This window comes from Myotis davidii, unplaced genomic scaffold (assembly GCF_000327345.1).
Source record: "Myotis davidii unplaced genomic scaffold, ASM32734v1 scaffold713, whole genome shotgun sequence".
In the NCBI taxonomy this organism is placed as follows: domain Eukaryota; kingdom Metazoa; phylum Chordata; class Mammalia; order Chiroptera; family Vespertilionidae; genus Myotis; species Myotis davidii.
Genome location: NW_006285038.1, coordinates 554,212 through 574,674, shown reverse-complemented (window position 1 = coordinate 574,674; position 20,463 = coordinate 554,212). Strand labels below are relative to the sequence as shown.

At 35.9% G+C, this 20,463-nt stretch overlaps 1 protein-coding gene across 1 annotated transcript in view; it reads left to right on the top strand.

Moving 5' to 3' along the window:
* The window catches only part of LOC102765647 (CUB and sushi domain-containing protein 3), a gene marked incomplete at its 5' end in the record, with an annotated part of 698,415 nt that overhangs the window by 343,456 nt on the left and 334,496 nt on the right, over positions 1-20,463 (top strand). The window contains 3 exons of the mRNA XM_006755250.2: positions 5,374-5,700; positions 6,724-6,918; positions 18,078-18,216. Coding sequence (XP_006755313.1) covers positions 5,374-5,700; positions 6,724-6,918; positions 18,078-18,216 — 661 coding nt within the window. The remainder of the gene's footprint in view (positions 1-5,373; positions 5,701-6,723; positions 6,919-18,077; positions 18,217-20,463) is intronic.

The following is a 20,463-nucleotide window of genomic DNA, read 5'->3' as shown; positions in this document are numbered from 1 at the left end:
GTGATACTATCTTTAACAAATGTGTTTATGCCAAATTATAAATTTCATTACAGATTTAAATAAAGTCAACAAAGTTTACTTGGTAATTGCAAAGTATATATTACATGTTCTCATAACACTTTATTGGTGGCACTTTATACTTTATAGATAGCATACTTATTATGGAAATTATACATCTGAACTAATTCTAATAAACTCATTTATTTTCACAAGATAGTATATGCTTAGTGGCAAACAAACTTAAAATATTTCTAGCTTATATTTTGTGTACAATGCCTTAACTTATTTTTGCTTGTAGATGCTCACATTAATGCATATTTATGTGCCATTTATTTATATTGTACAGAATAAAATGCATTAATGTTTATGAAATATAGTATGCTTGGATTAAAGTATTTTTTCAAATACATTAAAATGTTCCAATTTAACTGCAACAAAAATATAATCTGTATTGTATACTGAGGCACATTTAGGTTTAATTAAATACTGTCTTCATTACCAACAAATACAACTTGCCACATGTGATTGCAATATTAAAAATTTTGAATTTTAACTTTGAATATTTTCAGATGAAAGCATATAAGCCAATAATCATTAAAGTAAAAGTAATTTTTCTAGTTTTTAAATATGGCTTTTCATCTGTATTCAACTTATAATGTTAATGCTTTTTATTTGTGAAATCCTGTATTTCCTGCAAAGACATTAGCACAAACCTTACTTTAATATTTCCTGGGTTTTTTTTTTTTTAAAGATCTACATTTTACCTGATTATAATATATGCTTTAAAATACATTTTCTATTGTTGGAAATGTTGATTATTTAACATTTTAAAATTATTTAACACTTTCAAAAGTGTAAGTGAACTTTTAAAGTGAATACAGGCCAAATAATTCCTGATATATATATAAAAAATACAAATATACAGAAACTAACAAATATGCATTGCTCTTTCTCATTATAGTGTTCTAGATACAAATTGCCATGATAACTTACCTTACATTTCAGTAAAATGGGTGTTTTTAGAATCTGGCAGAAATTTCCCTAGTTACAGTATATTTGTATTGTTCTTTGGGAAATCTAGGAGAGGAAGATTTCACAGGTCCTTCTAAGTGGAACTTTTTCAGTTTAGGGACAGTGTTCATTTTTAATCACGATCACCTTGGGAAGTTCCTGTTGTGGGAGAATAAAACACATTAGATAGTCTGATTCAATTATATCAGCAGCATCTAAAGCTTAGTAATATCTCAAAAGACTTTAACTTGAAGATCTTTAGCTCTAGGTGTTCTTCCAAGGAGATAATGTTGGTGTAATATTGGATACTCATATTAATGTAATATATCACATAAAAATGATAATACTATATAGCTTTAATAAATGATAAAATGCATTTAATAAAATACTTAAAATATGCTAACTAAAACAAATTTTATAACTTTGGAAATGTAAAGAACACTTTTTACTATTTTAAAGAAAATTAAATCTTTCATCCTGATATATGTGACAATATTTTTCTTATATACCAACAATAGCTAATTTAAAAGTGTAATTGGAAGAGAATTTATTCACAAAATAAAGTTATAAAAATATAGAAAGAATCCTTACATAAAACCAAATACCTCATAGAAAAAAAAATCAACTTATTAGGGAAGGAAATAATGAAAAAAATAAACACCATGTTCCTGAATGAGAAGACCTTATATTAAATATGAGAATTATATAGAAATTGCTTTGAAATTTCAATTAAAATTTCTAGTATAAATTTTTGGTGAATTTGACCTAATGTATTGACATACAGATAGATTTTAAAAACAGGCCAGAATATATGTTTATGTAGATACCAAATTTATGTGGATAATAAAGATGTTTATGTGGATACTATAGCATTTTATTACCATAAAATCAGTGTGGTGCTCACAGACATATAACACTGGGTCAAAGGAAGTCACATAAAAATGGAATCTATAATAATAAAAGTGTAATATGCTAATTAAACTGGACAGCCGAATGACCACCTGTGTGTCCTTTCAGATGACCTTCTGGACAAAGCTGGGACTGTGAGGGCCAAGCCCCTTGCACAAATTTGGTGCTTCGGGCCTCTAGTCTAATATAATTAAGGATTTAGACCAGCCATGGGCAAACTATGGCCTGCCGGCCGGATCCAGCCCGTTTGGCTGTTCTATCCGGCCCGCGGAGCCGAAAGAGCGGAGGGTTCTCTTGCTCTCCCCTCCGCTCCTTCACCAGCAGCAGTGTTAACATGTATTAGTTCACACAAACACTCCATCCATGCTTTTGTTCCGGCCCTCCGGTCCAGTTTAAGAACCTATTGTGGCCCTCGAGTCAAAAAGTTTGCCCACCCCTGATTTAGACTATAGTAGCACCCTTTATCTGAAGGATGATATGTCCCAAGGACTCTCAGTGGGTGCATGAAACAATGGGCTGTATCAAATGCTATATATATATATATATACTGTCTTTTATAGATATACTAGAGGCCTGGTGCACAGGATTCATGCACTAGTGGGGGTGTGGCCTGCGGGGATTGGCCTGCTATGGGAGCACTGCTCATCCCGGTCAGCCAAGCGGTGCTCCCACTGTGGGAGCACACTGACCACCAGAAGGCAGCTACTGCATTGAGTGTTTGCCTCCTGGTGGTCAGTGTATGTCATAGCGATTGGTCGACCGGTTGTTCTGGTCCTTCCTCCGTTCGCTCGCTGAGCTTTTATTATATAGAATAGCTATGATAAAGCTTAATCAATAAATTAGGCAAAATAAGAGATGGAAATCTCTATATATAAAAGCCTAAGCGACCAAACCACTGAAGGACCAAACAACTGGTCGACCGGTCGCTATGATGCACACTGACCACCAGGGGGCAGAACTCAATGCAGGAGCTTCCCCCTGGTGGTCAGTGTGCTCCCATAGCCAACCTCCTGTGGTCCTTCCCCCTGGCCAGCCCCCCAGATCAGCCCCGATGAGGGTGGGGGAGCAGCCAGCCAACCTCCTGCAGCCCTCCCCCCCACTGCTGACCAACCTCTCATGGTGCCTTCCTCCATTTTGCCCCAATGGAGGGGGCCTGGCTTACCAACTTCTCACGGCCCCTCCCCCAGACAGCCGCCCCCTGCCCCCGTCTGCCCCATCACCAGCAAGAAAAGGGACCCCACCCGCACATGAATTTGTGCACCAGGCCTCTAGTAACTAATAATAAAATAGAAAAGTGGTCACATATAATTGCATGTGATAAAAGTGAATGTAGTCTCTCCCTCAAAATATTGTATTGTTCTCACCTTTTCACTTACAGGAAGCACTTTATGGCTTCTCTTTGGTGTATCTGTATTGCCAGCATCACCACTCTTGTGCTTTGGGTTCCTTATGAAGTGGAATAAGGGCCACTTGAACACAAGCACTATGATACTAATTCCTAGACAATGTATCTGATAACCAAGAAGGCTACTTACTCAGTGACTAATGGGTGGGCAGCATATACCAGTGTGGAGAGCTGGACAATGGATGATTCACATCCCTGGCTGGATGGACCAGGACTGATGAGATTTCATGAAGTTTACTCATAGTGACCCACAATTTAAAATTTATAGAGTGTTCACTTCTGGAATTTTCTATTTAATATTTTCAAACCAAGATTGGCCGTAGATAATGGAAATCTGGAAAATGAAACCGAGGATATGGGGACTACTATGTTATATAGACTTCTACCTATCTTTCTGATGAGATTAGAGTGGTAGAGTTTGGACAGCTCTTGCTCCAGGTGGGGATCATTTAGATCAGAGATTGACAAACTGAGGACTGTGGTCAAATCTAGCCTGAATCCTGGTTTTGTAAATAAAGTTTTGTGGGAACATAGCCACTTACTTTCACTTATCTGTTGTTCATGGCTGCTTTCCTGTTTGCAGTGGCAGAGTTCAGTAGTTACAAAGGAGACCACGTGGATTGTATAGGCAAACATTTACTATCTGTCCCTTCACAGAAAAAGTTTGCTGACCCTTAACTTAGATCAAGGCTATAGAATCAATGATTTCAGGATGCAGTCAGGTCAGAGTGTGAAAAGCGAACAAGAAGTGATAGGGAATTGTAATGCATTAGAGAAGTTAGAACTCCAGATTTTTTCCCCTTGAGTATGAAATATGATGAATTTAAAGGTGATTTTATTTTTTCTGTAGGCATAAGAAAAGAATAAACCAAACACATTTGCAGTCTGGATTCAGTCCAGTGGTTCTCAGTTTCCAAGTCTTGGTTTTAACTTCTAACATAATTACATACGGAAAAAGCAAATTGAAATTAAATAGTATATATAAAAATGATAAATTTTATAATTTATATATTTTGATTATTCTTTTTACATATTTTACATAAACTACATACATTTAGATATAAAATAATCTTTTTTTATTTCTGTAAAGCGATAGAAATTGGTCATTTTTCTATCAAATAAGAAAGGTAAAATAGTCACACCCTTTTATGCTGGTAGGGGTATTGTACTTACTAATATATTTGTTACATTTCAGTATAAATTAATACAACTTTTCTAGGCAGAAATTTAGCAAAATATTTTGAGGCATTTTTACCCTTTGTAAATAAAATTTGGTGCAAAATTGTATGAATTCAATTTTGTTAAAAACATGTAATAAAAACTGGAAGAAAATGCATCATTATATTAACTGATTTCCTCTGTGTGATCATTTACTTTTCTATTTTTTTAATCCTCCTTTTGATTTCTAAATATTCTATGTGAACCTTTAGGTCAGATGATTTTAAAAGTTAAAAAAGGAAAACTGGAAGTGGGTGGGTACTTCAACTTAGTATAGTGTGAGAGTTTACTTGTTTTTCCAGTGTTAACCACAGGGGTGGCAATTATAAAAGTTAATGTATTTCCTTATCTGTGTTATAAACTATCAGAGCATCCCTTGACATGGTAAGAATGAAACTCACCAATACCACTCTTATTACAAATTTTCTCTGGGCTACACCATCCCATTTCTATTAATAGTCACAAAATATTTTGTTGCCTTCAATTATTTCATAAGCATATTGCTTTCTATGATGTCTCAAAATATTTCTCTAGTATTATTTTTAAGTACAGGACCAAAATTGCACAGCATTCTAACACAAACATCATAAATGTCTAAATAAATAGCTGTTATTGCTCCAATTGTATTTTTGTGCATATTTTAGCATACAATTAGCTAAAATACTAGTTGCCATTTCTAATATGTAAAAAGGTAAATTTTATTTTCTGTCTTATAAGATATTTTAAATTGTTAGTATTTTTCAAGCTGTAATTGATTATCATGATTGTAGCATATAAGGTAAAATATGACTTTTTAACATTTATTCTATTTAATAATCTCCTTTTCACAGTCCCTTGCCTCTCTAACTTCACCGCACCTATGGGAACAGTCCTTTCTCCTGATTACCCGGAAGGATATGGGAATAATCTAAACTGCATCTGGACAATAATCTCTGACCCAGGGAGTCGGATCCACCTTTCTTTTAATGACTTTGATCTGGAATCTCAGTTTGACTTCCTTGCTGTTAAAGACGGTGACTCTCCAGACTCCCCGATTCTCGGAACCTTCACCGGGGCTGAGGTGCCCTCCCATCTTACTAGTAACAGTCATATCCTGCGGCTGGAATTTCAAGCTGACCACTCAATGTCAGGACGTGGCTTCAACATCACCTACAACAGTAAGTTCATGTTTTCCCTATAACATATTTCTACAAAGCTGAGCTAGACAGAAATCATGCAAACCAGCTCTCTTCTTCCATAGATGAGGAAACTTGAGCAAGTTATACACATACTTGGGCCGGGGATGTTCATTGGGTCCTGATTGCCAACCATATCATAATCCCTACTGTGTATGGGAGGCCTGCTATTAAGGGAATATGTTTCAAATATCATTGTTATATCAGCCAGTATGTTCACTTATTAAGTCTTATAAGCATAACCTCAAACCTACTATATATCACAAGTTTTGCTCTGTTATTAAAAGGGAGATAGAACTTTTCTTGAAATATTTATAAACTAGTAGGAGACATTAACAGATAACAACAGCCCAGAATTATAGTCCCTGAGACAAATTCACATGGCAGGAAGCAACACGACGAAGGATTAATTTAAGGGCAGTGGTGATACTTGGCTCAGCAGGCCATTCTAAATGTTAAATGAGATAATACCATTCCTAAAGCTCCTATCAGAGAGCCTAAAACATGGTAATTACAAAGAGTTATCTTTTTTCCCTTTTCCTAGTTGGCAGAAAATAGGTGACATACGGCAAATGATAAAGAACTTGTAAGACCTTCATGCTAGATTGAAACATTTCACTTTAATTCCCACAATGAGACGGTTCCTTCATTCCAAACAGTGGCTCCTAAGAAAAGTCTGCAATGGTTTAGAGTTAACCTGTTCCGTATTCACATTTGCTGGAATCCTGACTAGCTTTTACTGAAAATTTTAGCATAGACTAAGCCTAATAGTGTCCGGAAATAAGCAGAAACAGTTCTATTTTGAAATCTTACGAAACTAACATTTTAAAGCCATCACTACTATTGCACATTACAGATTGGGCAGAGCCTCCCATTTTTATGTATTTATTTTTTAAATGAAGGCTTTTCTAGCTATAAACATAACTTTTTTTAAAATCACTTTTACTCACCCCAAGTACACAAACGATTCTCTCATACTGTGTGTTTCTGTTTGCTGTTCTCAAGCGTTTGGGCATAATGAGTGTCCTGATCCTGGAATACCAATCAACGCAAGGCGGTTTGGGGACAACTTTCAATTGGGAAGTTCGATTTCAGTCATTTGTGAAGAAGGATTTATTAAAACCCAGGGAACGGAAACAATCACATGTATTCTCATGGATGGAAAAGTGATGTGGAGTGGACCAATCCCAAGATGTGGAGGTAAGCACAATGGCCAATGAAAAATATAACAATGGCCAATGAAAAATATAACGCCATCATGATTATGCACTAGAGACTATAACAGGAAATGCATTGTTCTTCCAGAACTGTTGCGGACTTTTTCTTGAAATATGAGTTTTATACATTATACATATAGTAATTAAATAAATTACACTTTTAATTTTCTATGTTAAAATAATTTTTAGAAACATTTTAGAAGTTTCCTTTAAAAAGAGCTCTTAGGAAAAGATGCACGTTAATAAATGGTAAATATTGATTGCATGTGAACATTCTCTTTAGTATACTTTATAGTTATAGTATATTATACTTTACATAGTTCTACTCATTATTTTTTAGTATTTTAACCATTTTTAGCATAAACTTACTTAATTTTCAAAATGTGCTATTATTAATTACAATAAATTTATGCTAATGCAGCCATTATTTAAAATTTATAATTTTTGTAGGCATGGTTTGCTATTTTTTTCCCCATTTAATTGGCCCAATAAAATGTAGTCAAGAAAGTTCAGGACAATATATATGTGTTATATATAATGTTTGGAAGTATATATCTTTGAATATATATACTCATATAAAGTCATAAATTATATTAGTAAGAATGAAGGATGATCATAGGAAAAAATAAAATACTTCAAGTATATATAGTATATCAATTTAGGATCTATAGGAATATGGGCGGGGGCTTTATTTAAGAATTATCACAGTAGGAATTAACATCCTAAATTCTACTATTTTCCTTCCACTCTCATACTTACGGTTATAAATCTATTTTATTAAAAAAAAGATATAGTAGAGCTTTTACTAAGATATTGATGAACTATAACCAAAAAGCACCTTTTAATAAATCACCCTGTAATGATTAGATGATAATATTTTAATGTTTTCTTCTTTTTCTTGCTTTCTCAATTTTTATTTTTACCTGTGCCCAAATTAACAATGCAACCTGTATGTTCTCAGTTCCTAGCTGATAAATTGAGAATATTCATTGTGTACTATTCAGAAGTATAGCAGACTTAATTGAGTAATACAGCCTTTATCTATACATGCTGAGTTTCATTGACTGAACATTTCATAATGTCTCATGATAAAGTAATCCAGACATGCGATTATGTTTTCCTATTAGCCCCTTTAATTTCCTCCCTCCTTTTCTAATGCCTTTCTCATTTCTAATACCTGGGGTGCGGGAGGGGGCAAACGAGATGACTTCACTGTTCTCCAAACCTCAAATATTATAGGCTTATAGTAGGGGCTGCCTTGCCAAGGGGTATGAATGTGCTATTTTGTTTTACAAACGCAATGGATTTGCACAATAAAGGACTGAAATAAAAAGGGAAAATGGAAAGTATTGTTTAATTTTGCTCAACATTCTTTGCCCCTTAATTCATTTCTTATTTTAGCACAGTTCCTGAACCAGACTTGGGGAATCAGTCAGGAAATCCTACGTTAGTATTTGAAGGAAAAGTGGGAGGAGGGAGAAAGGTGTTTCAGGCAGAAGAAATAGCACTGGGTCCATGTGAATGGAGTGGAGAACAGGGTTTGATGAGTAACCAGTGGGGTCAGGAGTACGACCTGCTTCATAAACAATGCTAAGCAGATTCAGAATTATCCCTTAGCCAATGGGAAGCCACTTCAGCTCAGAGGTGACTCAATCTGTGCCTCCCCCTCCCCACACTGGGAGCTGTTTACAGTCCCAGTGGACAGGCACAGAGGCCACCTCAGGGTCATTGTTGAGGCTCATTGCCTAACTTTAGTGTTCGTCCCCTGCTTGGTGCCTGGCTGCACGGAGAGATACAAATAATGAGGTTGATACAACAAATCATTTTATGAATTGCTGCTTAATATGAGAAAGCAATTTCAGTGATCATTTTCACTGTGAAAAACTAACGGTATTAAACGTTTAAAAATAAGAAAAACAAAATATTTAGAACTATCATTGGTCATAGGCCAGTAGGACCCTCAGAAATCCTAACAAGAACTTTTATAAGAGTTTCTGAAGGAAAGAATCTTTTTCTTCTGCATGTGAGTGAAGTTACACGCAGTTGGCTGACCTGCCAAGTTCTAGATCGAGCACTGAGGTAGGGACATCACTCAGGATAAGGTTGAAGCCGAAAAGGCAGAATCATGGTGGGCTGGAAGCACCCTGACCCCGGCATTCGCCGTATTCCTGGTCCTGTTTGGAGCCAGTTCCCTCCCAGTAAAGCAGACTGCTGTCAACTCCTGTATAAATAAGAGGAGTTTCCTTTCTTAGATTCTAATTAAGGTTTGTAAAGAATTCCTTTAGCTTTGCCTCAGTTCTACTTAGGTGCTAACAACAAAAGCTTGAGATTTTTATTAGAAAGATTCTTTTTCACTAAGTTTTCGTTTTCTTTTTTTATAAATCACCCCTTCCCCCTTCGCCATTCCCCAGCCTTCCTCACAGCCGCTTCCACTTCCACTGAGAACTATGTCTGGGAGCCCTCTGCCTGTTTTCTTGGTTCTTCAGGTAGTCCATATTTTGACAGAAAAGGTTTGCTTATCATTTATTATAGTTTTTCATTTAAAGCATTATCACTGCCTCCAATACATGCTTCATGTTTTTGCTGAAACTTTTTTTGTTATCATTATATAGAATATTTTACATAAATAAAATACATATTTACTTGTTCTGATTCATGAAAATAAATTTCTACTTACATTTTATTATCTTTACACAAACCATTCCAAAACCAAATGCATCATTAGAAGTTGCATATGTGGCCCTGTCCGGTAGGCTGTACTGAAAGGTGTGGGTTCCACTCCCAGCCAGGGCACATGTGGGAGGCAACTGACTGATGTTTCTCTCTCTCTCTCCCTTCTTCTCTGTCTTGAATCAATGAAAAACATATCATCGGATGAGGATTTAAAAAAAAAAGTTACCTATGTGTATGGATTGCTGTGTGTTAAAGTTAAAAAGTAGGAAGTTATTTGTTTTAATTGGAATTCATAGAGCAAGGGAGATCAGTATAAAATATTTTCATAAGGAAATCCAGGGCTTCAACCCACTCAAATATCGCCCTCTCCCTACAGTTCCTCTCTATCTCAATTATCTAGAAATGTAGACATATTGCCAAATGAGTGATTCACTCATGTCAACCAGTCTTCAACCTTAAAACTGTGGAAAATCTTTGAGAAAAGTGAAAGGAAACTTTTTATTTGCCCTAGTCCTTTAATAAGGATTGTTTAGACCAAAGGGAAATATGAGATCATAATATGTTTCAGTTCTATGATCCCACAGCTACACTTAGATTAATTTCAGATTGTTGAACAGAATTGGGTTATGTTTTTATTCACTGACCTGAAGTTCAACAGTGATGTGAAACTAAGGATAGATTTAGCCTATCTTTGTTAAAATTTTAATCTTCCTCTAGGATGGGTTGATCAAATTTTCTCATGAGGATCAAAGATTAGCTGTTTATTAAAGCCTTGTGATATTTCCGTTTTGCTAATGGAAAACAAAATACATGAATCACTGTGATCAGCATTGAAATCATTGACTTTGAATTCCACAGTCAGCCTCACTGAGGCAGGTGACAGTCAAGGACCCCTATCATGCTTGGACTGTAGCCCAAATATAATGGGCTCTATCTGGGGCCAGTCTCTGCCTGGTGTCCCCTTCAAAGATACATCCCAGAGCCATGAGGAATGGTGTAGATGGTTATCCCAGATCTCCTGGCACAGGGATTTTTGTGATGTGCCACCTAGAACATTTCCTAAAAATCTCTCTCCACTAAAGTCTCCCACTCATTACAGCTGCATAAACACTCTTCCTTTCTTGCTTGGGAGTCTCATCATGGCCCTGCTGCCCTTACACTCATCTATTTTTCTCTTCAACACAGCCCATGCCCCCTGTTGGGCACCTGTGAGCCCCCTCACTAAATCCAGAAAGTGAAATTTTTCTCTTTACAACCTTCTCCCTTGGAATTCCTCTTCCCACACCCTTCTCTTTCTCAGAATGTGGACAGCATGACTTTCAGCAGCCTCTGAGGGCACTGCCGGGCTCACCCAGATTGCGTTTTTCAAAGTCCCTTCTACCAGCCTAGGTTCTGGGACATTTTGAAAAGGGAGGAAAGAGGCATGACATAACCACATTTAGTTTTATTTCTCTTCTCACCTGTATATGTGTGTAGTGTCTGTATGTCCTGACACCTGGATAAAATGCTGCTTTCACTTTATTATCTTTGTCAAGGGATTAGTGGGAACTAGATTTCCTTTACTGCACCGAGTGAAGCAAAGTGGAGCCACTCCTGACCCTCAAATCCTGGAATCCTTTTATCAATGAGGAAAATCCCAGAAGATTTCTAGTCACTGGAATTTTCCTTGTGACCAGAACTGCTATATAAAAGGCAAAATTTTAGGAAAAATATTTGACCCACTCAGAGAGGCCGTCTTATTGGACTTTGGGAAGCCCATTAGTTTTTGCCACCTACATTCTGCCTGAACAAAGGCCAATCCAAAGAGCTGAGCCTGCCTTATTATCTAACCTCAAATGATCTGAGCATCCTTCTTTGGGCTTCTTTCTTCATTGTCTCTTTTTACCATTTTTAGTTTAAAATCTGTATTTTGAGGCTTTCTTTCTTAAGAACAGCCGCAGTTCAATCCTTTTTTCTCAGCTCTGGGGTTTGCTTCACCGGATTGATGACTCCCTTTGTAGGAGAGCTTGAGTCTGTGGTTATTTTGTGAATAGGCCAGAAGTCCGCCCTGCCATGAACTTGTTACAGGTGTTTCTGATCCTCCCATCAGTTCCTAACTTTTTCCTAGTGAATGTCTAGCTTTTAACCATTTCTGAGTTTACCTTATATTCCAAACATATCATTCCAACAAGTTGCACTGAGCTCAGATTTCTCTGAATGTTTATTCCCCCGATATGGTGAGGCTGACTGCCATTAGGAAGAGGTTTTGATGGGTCTGAGTCCACAGAGAGCGCCTGCTGCCCAATGCTGTAATCAGTAGTCAGGACCTCAGATGCTTACACTAGCAAGGCAGTAACAGAAACTCATTAGGTGAGTGGATGAAGCAGACTACCTACCTAAGTGTGAGGTGTGATTTCTCACTTTTTATAGAGACATAGTTATAAGTAAATATTTTTTTATTTAACAATAATTACAATAATTAATAATATAAGAAGGATATCATTGACAACTGACAAGTATTCTCATTAGCCCATTTAGTCCCTCATGAACAGTAGGAAAGGGCATGTTATAAGAGGGAAATGGCTTGATTTAGTGATTACTAAGGTCACTTTACTTGGAAATCCAATAGCAGCCACTAAACCCTGGTCATCCCAATGTTCCAAGAATTTGGTTGCACTTCTTTCACAAGAACCATTCTCCAGAGAGTTATTTCATGGAAAGTCTTTTGAGTTCCTCCTTTTTGGAAATTTGTGTAACACTGCTCAGGGCTGATCCTCTAGCCCCCAGAGTCGAGCTGGCATACCCTATCCTCAACTGTACATTCTCCCTAGATTGTCATTTCAATCTCAGAGTAAATCTCTGCTGTAGCCTTTGGGTTTGCATTGCTATTCTGCTGGTATCTGATTTCTTCCCATCATTTGTCAATACAATATTTACCAATAATTTAGCTGCTAATGTGGCTCAGTTGTGTAGTTTGACTTGATTCAGGAGCTATAGTTATTCAAAAAGCATTAACAAATAATGGAGATTTTTACTTTGTTTTTCTTTAGAATTAGAATAGAATAGTTTTATACGGTGCAGTAAATGGATGACTTATCTTTCTTAGCCATCTCTTCCCTTATTTTGCCATTCAAGGCAGCTGATACTTGTAAAAATCATCAGCAGCATCATCATCTTTCTCTCTCATGATTGTACACACAATTCTACCATAAGGAAACTGTTCTTTCTTCTCAGTTTTGTGTCCTTACTCCTATGTATTCAGAAACTTTCCTCCATACTTAACCCTCAGGTTAACATAAGACCTACCCAATCCACTGTGCTCTGCCCCCAGGAAAAATTAGTTAATCCATCCTAATAGTTTTCAGTTAAGATTCTGCCTCCTTGGAAGCTTGGTAAATACAATCTTTTATTCATTATGAGAAATTATGCAGTGTCTTAAAAACAAAAAGAAGAGAGACATCAAGTTTTTGACTTATTTTCAAGCTAACCTCTGAGTTGTATTTCTATTTTATAAATGGCTGCTTCTGTATTTGCCAGTAATAAACCAACCAATGCATCCCAAAAGAAATTGAAAGAGATACCATCCCATGAGACTCAGAGCAAAACACAGAAGTTCTCTTCCTAGGTGTCAGAGAGCGCTAAGTCATCTAGAACTTTTTGATTTAAAAAGCAAGACAGTTGGATATAAATTGTCTCCTACCACTGTTTCAGTCACAGAAGAAAACTGTTCCTGGGTATGAGGATTTATTATTCATTGGTGAATATCATTTTTAATACTACTAAACTGTACTCATACAGACTGAAAGATGAGAAGGATTTATTTGCAGACCAAAAATGAGAGTTGGGTGAAATTGTATTTATTATTTTGTTATAAAATCTGAACTGTATACCATTTACCTTTTTTAAAATGAAATGTCTCCTTATAGTTTAAAGCTATAAAATTATTCATGGGAAAAGAAGTTATACAAGCCTAAAAGTTGTATATTTTCTTTTTAATATTTTATTTTATGGATTTTAATTTATTTTTATTGATTTCAGAGAGGAAGGGAGACAGTGAGAGAGATAGAAACATCAATGATGAGAGAGAATCATTGAACAGCTGCCTTCTGCATGCCCCCCACTGGGAATTGAGCCTGCAACCTGGGCATGTGCCCTTGACTGGAATCAAACCTGGGACCCTTTAGTCCACAGGCCAATGCTCTAGCCACTGAGATAAACCAGATAGGGCAGTTGTATGTTTTTTAAATTTCATTTTATTAAATATATTATTCAGGCTCATTTATTTTCTCTTCCTGGTTTTTCCTCATGTCTTTGATCTCTGCTAGTGTGTGTTGTAGAGCTAGCTCACAGATGTTTTTTCTTCTCTATTTCCACTTACTCTATTAGTACTTTTTATCCAGTCTTCAACTTTAAATAACATCCCTGTATGGATGTCTCTCAAATTTAAATCTCCAGGTTAGTTCTCTTCCCTGACTCATATATTTGGCTTCCTACTCAAAGTGTCCACTTAGGCTCTTCAAACTTATTCTGTCAGAAACTGATCTGATCACCCCCAATCACTCTAAACATGCTACTGTCACAAACTTTCTCCATCATCATTAATAGCACTCCCCTTTTCCAGTAATTCAGGCTGAAACTCTTAGAGTAATTCCTAACTCCTTTTTTTCTATAACAACCAACCATATGTAATCAATTAGAAAATTCTCTTAGCTCTATCTTTGAAATATATTCAAAACCTATCTACTTCTTACTTCCTCCATTGCTGACAGCCTGGTATCAGCAATCATCATACCAGCCCTTGTTTACTCTGATAGGTTCCAAACTGGTCTCCTGCTTCTGTTCTTATTACTATTCATTTCAGTAAAATTGGTTTGTTGTTCAGTTCACTTATTACCAGGGATTAATTTCTTCATAGTCATTTCTCCTCTGGGACTCAGAGGCTCTGATGCATGTATACTATCTGCTGCTCTTCTTTTTATTTGGTTCTTTGTCTTTTACGCCCTTTGAACTGTAGCCAGCAATGCCCTCTTTGATCTAAAACAATCCCCTCAACAAAAATGGAAATGAAATACTGGCCTTCTGGATTACATGGTCATGTTCTTGAATATAATTAGGACATAATACATTCACTGGGCTGCTTTAAAGATAAAGAGGATTACATTCAATAAAATATGTTGGAAGAGTTGGATAAATGCTATTGGCTCAAAGCTGTTGATTTAATTAAGACACTGAGTTAAGACTAATGAAAACAAGTTGTCCCTTCCTGGTAGAGACATAATATTTTGAATATTGTTATCATTGTAACATCCCTGACAAGAAAAACAAAATGCATAACAAGGTATAAGGGAAACTTTCCATTTGTTTTGGAATTGACAATTTGGAGCTCTAGTTAAGGAGGAAAAGATTCAACATCCCCTTCCAAAAATATCGAGGTCAAGATACCCCCTTCATGACTTATTATGTGGGTTCTAACTGACTCGACTCTCTCAATCATAATCTCAGACATCTGATTTCCAATTTATATAAGCATCAAAAGAAAAGAGAAAGCAAGATCTATATTAGTATGCATGTATGTATGTATGTATGTATGTATGCATGCTTAGGCCAAGTCCAAAGAGGTCATTTAAGCTAAAATAAAAGTGTATCTAAAGAAAATTATTAATCATCCTATATAATGAAAGCCTAATATGCAAATCAACCAAACAGTGGAATAACTGTTTGCTATGATGCACATTGACCACCAGGGGGCAGACGCTCAATGCAGGAGCTGCCCCCTGGTGGTCAGTGTGCTCCCACAGGGGGAGCACTGCTCAGCCAGAAGCTGGGTTCACGGCTGGCAAGTGCAGAAGCTGTGGCGGGAATCTCTCCTGCCTCTGTGGCAGTGCTAAGGAGCAGCGAGCAGGCAGACTCTAAGGAGTGAGGGGTCCTGGACTGTGAGAGGGCACAGGCTGGGCTGAGGCCTCCAACCGCCTCTCCCAGTGCATGAATGTCGTGCACCGGGCTTCTAGTATAATATAAACAGTACATGGATATGATAAAATTGTAAGGTTTGGGCAACTAAGTTATTGCCTTTCTATTTGTGTTGTTATTAAGGCTATAGTTGGCGTTTTCTTTTTTTCTCTTTCTTGAATGTTTAGTTTACACTTGGTGTCTCCTTATTCTGCCCTGCATTTTGTCCACTCCATACTCTGCTGCTGCTGCCATGGCATCTCCATGTGCTCATTTCCCTGCCATGTCCCTGCTTATCAGTGTGATGGCGAGACTTTCCTGACTGACTTCACTGAGCATCTCTCTTAGGTGTCACACCCTCTTGGGGAGTCCAAGACTTACCAAGAATTTTTGTCAGAAACTCTCCATATTTCCAGGACCTTCTCTCACTAAAATACTCTGTCATTTAACATTCAGTAATGTAAATAACTATTATGCACATAATTTCATTTTTGAAATGCATAATAACCCTATAGGAAACCTAATTATGAGTCATTATAATAAAAAGTAAATAAAAAATGGTCTCCTTTAAAAGTCTTTTAAGAAATAATTCAATTCTACTAAGGAGGAGAGTTTAGTTTTATATGAAAGGATTTTTTTTCTCATACAAATAATAAATTTTGGCAATTTTACATAATTTGCTTTCAAATTGACATTGTTCAGTAATGCTTGATTTCTAGGACACTTTATAACTATTTTCTATTTTCTTTGGGTTACACCAAATTATTTGAAGAATGAAAAAGTACAAAATAACGTCTGGAGAAATCAGTTTTTATAAATTCTGTAAGGTAAAGCAGAAAGAAACATGTAAACAACAAAAAATAGAAACATAGGGGATAGTTTAAATGGAAGGATTTAAAGAAAATAAAAATACAACATGGGAGGTCATTGGGAATGATTTCCAATGTGTTGAAAAGCTGATATACACTTGATTTTTTTTTCTTCCTGAATAATTTTCAACAATTCAAGTCCACTTGTACTCCATTTTTTACTGTGTGTCCCTCCTGAAGGTACAGAGCAGACTAACGTAGCTGGGTGCAGAGGGAAGGGGAGAAGGTCAGAGTCTAGGCTAGAGAGTAAGCAACAGCTGATCATGTAGGGCCTTACTGATCAACACAGAAAGACACCACTGAAGGGCATAGTCAGATTTGTGGTTTTAAAAAGTCACATTGGCTCTAGTCTGGAGGATAGCTAATGTGAATGAAGAGACCTCTTAGGACCGTCAGTTAGGAGGGTTTACTCCATGGAATGTGATGATGGTAATTTAAACTATTATGGCAGCTACAGGCTATAGAGATACAGAAATAAGAGTGAGCTTTGGGCCTGGCCAGTGTTGCTCAGTGGTTGATCATTAACCTATGAACCAGGAGATTATGGTTCAAATCCTGTCAGGGCACATGCCCGAGTTTCAGGCTCAATCCCCAGTAGGAGGCAGCCAGTCAGTGATTTTCTCTCATCATTGATGTTTCTATCTCTGTCTCCCTCTCCCTTCTTCTCTGAAATCAGTAATATATATGAGCTCTGGACTGGATTGGATAAGTGAGTAAATGGAAGGATAACGGAAGTAAGAAAGATGACTGCTATAGCTCTCTGGCTTATGCAACCCCATGGATGGTAGTTTCATTTACCAATACTACAGGGAATAATGGTACAGGGCAGGTTTTGGGGTTCATTTTGTAAAAACAGACTTGAAAGTACTTTGGAGACTTTCAAATCTTGTGAACTTCAGCAAGTTGCTCTTCTCAGAACTTCGTTTATCTACAAAATGAGCTGTTTACACGAAGAGACCTAATCAAGTTGTTACTGGAATTACAGTGCTATCATTATGGTTTCAATGGTGAGTGTAGGGAAAAGCAGAAGATTGAATACTTGATAAGTATTCAATAACCTGGATGCTAAAAGGGAAGGGATAATAATACATGTCTAGGATGGGGAATGGTGTGATGAAACTTAATTTGAAGAACATTCTGAAAGCTGGACTGAAGCAAGAGAGCCATTAGCAGATGGGAAGTCAGAGAAGGTCAATGAATCAATGACGGCCTAAACAGTAATAGGGACTTTGGAAAAAAGGAAAATTAATGTTTTAGATAGTGTAGCATGAATTAGCAGTGTTTGGAAATGTAAATCAGAAAATGAGAGACACAAACTAACATATTTTTTTCCCTAAGCTTTGAAGATGAGAAGGATGATAGAGGCACAAGAATGTATTTATGGGATATTATTGGGGGACTTGAATGATTAGTTTTTCTGACATGCTAAGTAGGTAGCTATGCCGTTTTTATTATTCTTTTAGTTATGCCATATTTTTAAAAAGTAATTTACTTTTTTAAGGAAAATAATCATTAAATAGTAGAAGGACTGAATGCAATTTACTTTAAAAAAATTATAAAGAAGCATTTAATAAGTCTATGGCGAGATTCGCTGTGCAAATCATAGTACTGGGAATAGCTCCTGCAACTTGTTCTGAAAGCTCTATTTTCACTCTCTGACTTCATTCCTCAGCTCCATGTGGTGGCCATTTCTCAGCTCCCAGCGGACTGATCCTCTCTCCGGGATGGCCAGGGTACTATAAAGACTCTCTGAATTGTGAGTGGGTGATTGAAGCTGAACCCGGACACTCTATCAAAATTACATTTGAAAGGTCTCTGGAATTTTTTTTAACCTTAAAAAGATATTATGTAAAGGAATAGTTGACTTCCTCCATTTTATTTACCAAATCAATGTATAATTTTACTGCAATAGTCAGTTGTTTTGCCTTGAATACTTCAGGCGATTGGCCCCCTTTTAACATTTCAGCCTGTTTTCAAGCTGTGTTGTATTTGTTTAATGCTGTATCAGCACTATTGAGATATGTAAGATGGACCTTCGAGCTTTAAATATATATGCACATTACTGACTAATGAACATGTGACTTTTAAATTAATGACTTTAGTTGTCCTATACTTTGAAGAGCCTGTAAATTCTGTACTAGATATCAGGAGACAAAGGCGCTATAACATATTCAAATCAATACCTTGTTGCAGACTACGACAGTAACACTACACATATACCTACACTAACAAGTCCTTCAGAAAAATGACTCTATCAAATTAATGCGTATTAATGATTGGTTAGTTGAGAGTTTTCTAAGGAAAATTAGTATTACTGATTTTGAATTAGTATTACAATTATCTGTATGGTGAAAGATTGTAATATCATTATTAAAAGAATGAAGCTTCTGATCTGTGATTGTACCACTTGAGAAACCCAAAGGATTAATATATTTTCCAATAATTAATATATTCCCAATTAATATATTTCCCAATACTTTTTCATTGCATTTCCAAATACCTTTCTTCTTTTTTTAAAAAAAAAGAAGAAATAAAAGAAAAAACCTCTGTAAGCATTGCATTCATGTGATAAGCATATAAATATATTAATACAATGGAATTAGGGTCTGATGATTGAATTTGTCAAATATGACACATACACACAAACCAGTAAGATTTTTGAGTTGGAGCTATTTGAAAGGAAAATTAAATATCTCCCATTTCTTCTTTCCTAAGACCCTTTTAGGGTATGCGATTTTGCTTTAGAGCTGTCTGTACTCCCATGTACTACGTCAGAAAACGAGTCACTTAAAATAATATGCATCTTAAAAAGCTGTTGCATGGTTAATAGTAGCTCAGTATCAAAGGAAGTTAAAAAATATATGAGAGTTTTATCCATTGGGGTAATGGCATAAAATAGTCACTTTGAAATCAGATAGATGAAATCATCTATCACTTCCTTGTTTTGTAAGACCTTATAATATCTTGGTGCTTCATTTTCCCCTTAAGATTGTTTTCAGAAACAAGTTATCTCTGAAGTATATAATAAGATTATGTTCTTGAAAAAACTCATTTCCTTCTGAATTCCAGCCAAGCTCTTTCAAGGATACTGCCAACTCTTTAATAGTCCCGCTCATTCAGAGAATATGTTTTAATAGAATGTTGTGCCAAATAATGAATTGTATTTATTATAAAGTTATGTTACTTCCTTTCTAGTACTCATGAATAACTTAAATTAATTTTGTTGAAAACATTTTTAAATATCAGATAATATAATTAAGATGGTGGCATAGATATTTTTTATTTTATTTCTTCTAATATTGTCTAGTTGTAGCAACTGGTTAGAATTAATTTACAGAAATAAAACCTAAAAACATTACAAATGTAAGCCATTGGTTAGCTTCTTTAGATTACCTCAAATAGCTTAAATCAATTAAATTTTCAGGAATATAATTTTGTATCAAATACAATACAGAATGCCAGTAATGCCAATGGACATATGTGGTGGTTTTTAGCATTTATCGCTTCCTAACATAGTCAAACACAGTTAACAGATCTTATCCTGTGACCTACAGATAAACTTTTGCTTTGTGTCTTCCCACAGTTCCTAAATTTGCTCAATCTATGGCAGGTCCTAACTGAACTCACCCTCTTTTCTGTTTCTTCTATTCCTTTTCCTGTCTTCAACTACTTGACCACAAACTATCAGTATTAATCTTCCAGAGAGCAATTTTTTTTTTTCAATCACGAGAACTATCAGAATTTGGTCAAAACAGGTTTGAATTAACACCAAGAATGTTTTCAAAAGAACAAAAATTGGGTAAGATTAGATCCAGCTTCATTTTTTAATATCCTCTAGTGGATTTATAAGTTATGATAAACAATAAATTTATTAATGTCATCAACAATGAACATTAGATTAAGACAATTAATGAGAAATTTATACAAACAATTTTAAAATACAAAATGAAATTCAAATTATTGTGTAACCCTGTCCTATTCCCTTTGTTAGTATAATGCATTTTTATAGTTCCTTAGGGCAAATTTGTGATGATTTTCTATAAAAAGACTCACTCCTG